Below are 7,265 nucleotides of genomic sequence, written 5' to 3'. Positions count from 1 at the left end.
CTCAGAGAGGCAGAGAGAAAAAGAACGGATAGAGAGGCTAGTCTCAGCTGAAACTGGAAACCAATAAACCTCTGATAAGAACAAATGCTAAAGGTTTTCAAACTTTCCCCTACGGACTACTGCATTTTTAATGACACTATTATTTGCTTGTCTTCTTTTTTTTTTCTCTCGTCCTATATTTCATCTCGAGGCACATCACTTAAATCTCACAGCTTCTCGCCGCTTGCCTTTTAATGGGTGAAACTCACAAAAAAGGAAGCAGCAATTTACAAGACAGCAAGAAAATACATTGTACATGAATCAAAAGTGACAATATATCAATGATCAACATGAATCCATCCCTATTGCCAGAAATATTAAGACCAGGTAGGAGTGGTGGGGGGGGAGAGCGGAGCAGCTTCTGCGAGCGCGCCCGTCACAGTACGGTCTGCCTTCCATGGGAATGTTGAAGATTAACAGGGAGGAACAGGAGGGAGATGGGACAGGGGGGAGTCAGGGAGGAAGGACAGAAAAGGAGAGCCCTCTCATAACTGCTGAGAGTGTTTGTGTTTGAGAGTGTGTCCAGTCATGTTTTATTCCCACTCTGTGGTGCCAGGTGGTTTGGAGGTCAGGTCATACATCACTCTGGAGATGCCAGGGATTTTCTTGATCTCATTTACCATCTTTAGCACCACCTAGTGAAACATATACAGAAAATATCACTTAGGACTGAAAAGAAACGAGTGATCATTTGCTACACCTGAAATACAGATATACTGGAATGGCCAACACTAACACGGTGAGCGTTTGTACGGCCATCTTGCTAAGTGTTGGCTGCGTCTTTAGATACTGCCAGAATGACAGCAGACCATAATAATCTGATAAAAAAGAAAACCTAAACTCATCCAAGGACTCCACTGTTTTGCCATCAGTTGCTGTAATGATCAGAACCTGTACTTCAAAAGTGTTACGTTTCATCTGTATTATCTTATATTAGTTCATAAATCATTTAAAAACACGACCTTCTGTTTCGTTCATTGTGTAAGTCTTAGCTGTCTAAAAATATGCCATAAATTAAAATAGTAGTTCTATGGTGATGGCAAAATTCAATATCTTGTTGTTCCATATTTTCTTAACAGAGCACTTCGCTCTCAGACTGCAGGTTTACTTGTGGTTCCTAGAGTTTTCAAAAGCAGGATGGGAGGAAGATCTTTCAGTTATCAGGCTCCTCTCTTGTGGAACCAACTTCCAGTTTCTGTCCATAAGACTGACACATTGTCCAGTTTGAAGACTGGGCTTAAGACTTTCCTTTTTGATAAATGTTATAGTTAGGGTTGGTTTGTTATGCTGCTATAGGCTTAGACTACTGGAGGACAAATTGACCTCATTTCTTATAATGAATTGTTACAATTGAATAGTTTTCATTTGATATTATTTCTATCTTAACATGTAATTCTTGACCTGCCATTGTGTATCTGTTCCTATCAAACCCAGCCGGTCGAAGCAGATGGCCGCTTGTCCTGAGCCTGATTCTGCTAAAGGTTTCTTCCTCGTGAGGGAGTTTTTCCCTTTCCACTGTCGCCTTCATGCTTCCTCAAGATGAGAGTCTGCGATGGAGTTAAACTTAAAGCAGTCTGCTCCTCACATAAATAATGTTATTAACTTACATTTTATGTATATGAATGTTTCTGCTCAGTGCCCTGAGATGACTTCTGTTGTGACTTGACGCTGTATAAACAAACTGAATTGAATTGATATTGAATTAAATTTATACCCTCAAGAAACAAGAAATTATATAGACCCGAGTTTGCCAAGTTTAGCACATTTTTAGTCAAGAACCACATCAGACAGATGTGTGGTGCACAACATGGAGACACATTTACATAAAACTAAAGTTACGTATGTAACTACGGTTCTATGAATCCCGGATGACCGCCAGAGGGTGGTGCTGAAAGCACTGAATGTTCCCTTCGCGCGTGCGCTGTTCGAGTAGTAATACCAATGGAGTCACAGGTGTGACACGGATGAACAATCAGAGGCTATATAGCCAGAAGTCATCCGCAGCTCTGCTCCTACAGAATCTTCTTGCGGAATGCAAGGATTATGAGTGACAGAGAAGCTCTGGCGGTCATCCGGGATTCACAGAACCGTAGTTACATACGTAACTTTCGTTCTATTTCATCCCTCCTGACCGCCAGAGGGCGGTGCTGAAAGCACTGAATGACTAATACCAATGATGTCACAAGGAATCCTGAGCACACACCTCACTGAGGAGGCCCAGAGGACCCTTGCAGAAGAACCTGGCCCAGGGGGGGAACGTGCTTGGGGAAGCCCATGATGCAGCAGCACATATTGCTTCCAGCAGAACCCCTCTCAGGGCAGCCCAGGAAGCAGAGTGTGGCTTCACGCCGACCGGCAGGGGGCCGTGCAGCATAGGCATGGCAGATGACCTCCACGATCCAGTGTGAGAGGCGCTGTTTGGAAAGAGGATAGCCTAAATTAGGGCCTCCGTAACACACAAACAGCCGGTCTAAACGTCGTATAATGGCAGTAGCTGCAACGTATGCCTCCAGTGCCCTCACTGGGCACAATAAGGGAGACCATTCGCCAGGTGTAATCTGAAAATGAGCCAGCCTCAACGGTTGGTTACAGTAAGAGTGAGATAACACCTTTGGTACAAATGCAGTTTGGCCACAAGGTAACACAAGAGCCCTCAGGACCCCACCTGAGATATGAGGGGCTGACTGAGAGCGCATGTAGCTCGCTGACCCTCTTTGCTGAGGAAATAGCCAACAAAAAAGCCATCTTACATGAAAGCCACTTGAGGTCTGTCTGTGTCAAAGGCTCGAACGGAGGGTGGCACAGAGTTTCAAGAACCAAGGGCAGATCCCAACCTGATGCTTGTGGAGCTGTTGGTGGGTGCAACCTACAGGCACCACGCAGAAGAAGGGAGACTAAATTATGGTTCCCCACCATACAGCCATCAATGCCTGTGTAATTAGATGATATTGCTGCTACATAAACTTTAAGCGTCGAAGGAGAGCGACCCTTACCAAGGAGAGACTGGAGAAACTCCAGAATGGTGGGTACTGTACAAGAAACTGGATCCTCAATGTGATCAGAACACCATTGGGAAAACAGACGCCACCTGTTTTCGTACTGCTGATGAGTAGAGGGTGCCCTGGCGCCAAGGATGGTGCGTCTGACGAGGCCCGAAACTCCAGTCAGCTGCTGTCCTAGCCTTACAGTAGCCACACCCACAACCGAAGACGTTGAGGATTGGGGTGCCATATCAGTCAGTAGCAAGTCCCTCCTGGTCGGAAGACATCATGGGACGCCCTGACATAGACTCCGTAGCAGTGGGAACCATGGTCATGCTGGCCAATATGGAGCCACCAGCAGCATCCTGTTGCTCTCCTTGAGGACTCTCTGAAGGGTTGGCCAAATTAGAGAAAGGGGTGGTAAGGCATATGAGGACCCTTGGCCAAGGATGAGCCAATGCGTCCTGGCCCAGCGCAACCAACGCCCCCGTAAGAGTATCATAGGGGACGCTGAGTCGACTCTTCTGTTGCAAACAGGTCTACCTCTGCCTGACCAAAACGGTCCCAGATCATCAGCACTATGTCGCTGTGGAGAGACCACTCTCTCGGAGCAGACCCCTGGAAGGAGAGAAAATTTGCGACCCGATTGTGTCGCCCTGGTAAGTATGCCGCCCGCAGGGTGGACAGGCGAGGAGAGGCCCATTCCAGGAGCTCTCTGGACACTCTCATAAGTTGTGCTGACCTGGTGCCTCTCTGGTGGTTGATGTGGTAGACAACAGAGGTGTTGTCTGACCAAACGAGAAAATACCCCACTTCCAGGTGGGGCAGGAAGTACCTGAGTGCCAAATGCACTGCACGCAGCTCCAGCACATTTATATGCATGGAGCGGTTCTTTTGACCCCAGCGGCCCTGAACTGCTCTGCGTTGCCACACAGCGCCCCATCCCATGGAGCTGGCATCTGTCGTGACCACTTCCCTGCGACACACTACCACTCCAATGGGGACACCCCTCGACAAATAATCTTCGTCCCTCCATGGAGTCAGGGCATGAAGACAGACCACATCACTGTGAGCTTGTGGTGCCTGTGCAGCCCGGCATCCAGGCGAAAGCTGTTGAGCCACCTCTGCAAGGGGCGAAGTGACAGCAGGTCTAAGGGCACCACCCGAGTGACTGACGTCAGTTTGCAGAGTAGCTGCAGGAAGGCAACGTAGGGGAGCTGCCTGCCCAGCCTGAACCGACTGACCAGCTGGAGTATGCCGCCCACCCTTTGAGCGGATGGGCGAGCTATCATGGAGGGTGAATCTAGAACCACCCCAAGAAAGGTGATCGTCTGGGAAGGGGTCAGGCATCTCTTCTCTAGGTTGACATTGAGGCCCAACTGGGACACATGAGCGAGCAGGCGGTTCGTGTCGCGAAAGGCACAGACCTGAGACGGGGCGCAGAGAAGCCAATCATCTAGGTATGGCAGAACCTTCACTCCGTAGGCCTGCAGAGGAGAGAAGGCTGCCTTCACGCACCAAGTGAACACCCTCGGGGAAAGAGAGAGCCCGAATGAGAGTACCCGGAGCTGCCAGTGATGACCCCGATAGGCAAACCTGAGAAAGCAGCGATGTTCTGCTGCAATAGGCACATGAGAATAAGCATCTTTCAGGTCTATAGACATGAACCATTCTCCCCTCATGACAGCTTGAAGGACCTCTGCTGTCATGAGCATGTGGGAGGGCAGCACCTTTAGGTACTGGTTGAGTCCCCTCAGAAGTAAAATGGGACAAAACCCGCCGTTCTCTTTGCACGAGGAAGTAAGTCGAGTAACAGCCTCTGGGTTGTTACAGAGGGTCCACTGCCTCGATTGCACCCTTGGCCAGAAGGGCGGAAAGCTCCTGGTCTAGTGCTTGAGCTTTCACCGGGTCTGCAATTACAGTCATCTTGACCCGGCGTGAGATGCGAGGCCGCCGTCGGAACTGTAGCCAGTAACCATGGGTCAGAGTGGCAACCACCCATTGGTCCACCGCGTGCGCAGCCCAGTAACAGCTGCTAGTGGGAGAAATATCCGACGGTCGGCCTGGTGGTATCACTGTCTCCCTCGGTGGGGGTGGCAGAGTCCCTGGTCCAAACATGCCCGCTGGTTTTTGGACCGATTCACGAAAGCTCCTGTTGGGTCTCTGCTGAACTGCACGAGGGTACAAACCACTCGGCCGATCGTGACCCCGAGGCGGCGGCCGAATGCTGGGATCAGCCAACGGGCACCTTGGATGCCGAGGGGGCATTGCCCTGCTAAGGCTCGAAAGCTGCTGCCTTGTCTGTCGTGCCTGGACGGTCCGTTCCTGCGCTTCCAAGGCAACCGAACCAAACAACTCCCCTGGCACCACCGGGACATTACTGAGGGTTCTACGACATGGCTTGTTTTTTCAATGTCCAGAGGACCAGATTTAACTTTTTTCGATTTTTCTACCTGGATTATTGAGCATGCATCAGGATAATTTCAGCGATCTGCGTCTAAATAATGTAGTGTATGCCTATTAAGAGAAAATTATTGCAGAATTATGACAAAAAGGACTACATTGCAACTACATTGCATAAGGTCAAGTTATTAGTTCAAGAACAATTAACTACAGACACTGGTAGCAGAGTTCAGGTTAGACTAAGTAGACTTGTAAATTACTTAAAACTTAAAGTAAATGTATGTACTAGTCTAGTTAGAATTATTACAGAACTTGGTAAAGTTATTATTATAGCATGCCAGGTTAGTGTTTTGCCACCTTTAACGTTGAGCTTGGTGGGGGTGCTTACGACAGAATACTCTTGTAGCCTTTTTGTACAATATCATGATAAAATTATTTAAGTAAAATAAAAGCAATTGCTATGACTTTTTTTTTTAGCAGATGACAGCATACAGCAGGTACAAGGCATGAACAATGTGTGGCTTAAAAAGGTGAACAAAAAACAGTGATAAGTGTAGCACCTAGCAAGATGGCAAACACAAGTCTTGCCTAGCACAGTTAGTTGCCATTCCAGTTTATTTCTATATCAGAGTTTGTAACTACTTAACCTGAAGTCAGAATCATTCCAGTGAATGTGATAAAATAAGAACAGTCAGACGTTTAGTTATAATATACCTCCTCTGGGATATGGTTGCCAGGCATGGCAGGGATGCCCGTCATGAAGTCGCTGGTGATGAACGTGCGGACCACAACAGAGCGCCGACAAGATGGCTGCTTTTGGAGAGGGTCGCGGTCAAAGTGAAGAGGGATGAGGATGACCGGCATTTGGCTGATCTTGCCTGAATAACCTGATGGCAAAAGAGAGTAATGAGCCTCACCCCATCATCAGATACATAATATTACTTATAAAAGAGAGTAATGAGCCTCACCCCTTCATCAGAACCTAACGCCTGCCTACCGAACCCACCTCCACCCTGGTCTACAACTGTCGGTATTGAAGTAGCACGTTGCACAAAACAAACACACCTGCAAAAACGCTACTGACATACTGCTCCACACACCCCACCCCCCCAATAAAAACCGGCAGCAATGTAACGTCTATACTTCTCCATTCTGCACGGAAATCAGCTGATCAGCTGCAGGAGGAAGTTTATCCTTCACTGTGGGCTGCACAGAAATACAGGAGGAAGCTTTTTCTGTTGCTCTGGGCTGCACACAGCTGCAACAAGTGCTAAATAATTTAAAATAATTTGTTTTAAATAAAACATTTCATGCCAATCATGCAGCTCATTCATCAATCAGCCAATTGTGTGTTATGTCCAATCTTATTTTGAAAAACCATGATAGAGCGAGTCCGCGATAAATGAACCATGAAGTAGCGAGGGACTACTGTATATATAAATACTAAAATAAACTGCTACTTACTACTTGTACTACTACAACAACTTTCAGTCAGGTCATCTGGACAGTTTATTTTTCTTTTGTGCTGAAATGTTTCACCTTCCATCCAGAAGGCTTCATCAGTCAAGGAAACACACAACACAAAACTGATTCTTTCCCCAACAGCTTACTCCAAAGTGAAACAAACCAGTTATGCTGGTGCTAAGATGGCCTCTTGTACTACTATTCCTACTTCACGGTTTTTCACTTATCACGGGGCTTCAGGGTACAGATCCCCCCCACAATAAACTGGATGGATGGATGGATGGATAGATGGATAGATGGATAGATAGACAGGTGTGTGTGTATGTGTGTATGTGTGTGTGTGTGTGTGTGTGTGTGTGTGTGTGTGTGTGTGTGTGT

The 7,265-nt window shown here is 47.4% G+C and overlaps 1 protein-coding gene across 1 annotated transcript in view; it reads right to left on the bottom strand.

The window, feature by feature from the left end:
- Positions 1-7,265, bottom strand: part of gmps (guanine monophosphate synthase) — a 19,514-nt gene continuing 12,249 nt past the window's right edge. The window contains exons 14-15 of the mRNA XM_037678058.1: positions 6,138-6,310; positions 1-674 (exon numbers count right to left, since the gene is read on the bottom strand). Coding sequence (XP_037533986.1) covers positions 573-674; positions 6,138-6,310 — 275 coding nt within the window. The 3' untranslated portion in view covers positions 1-572. The remainder of the gene's footprint in view (positions 675-6,137; positions 6,311-7,265) is intronic.

Source organism: Nematolebias whitei, chromosome 6 (genome assembly GCF_014905685.2).
Source record: "Nematolebias whitei isolate Nwh7 chromosome 6, NemWhi1, whole genome shotgun sequence".
NCBI lineage: Eukaryota > Metazoa > Chordata > Actinopteri > Cyprinodontiformes > Rivulidae > Nematolebias > Nematolebias whitei.
This window is presented reverse-complemented; position numbering and strand designations above follow the sequence as displayed.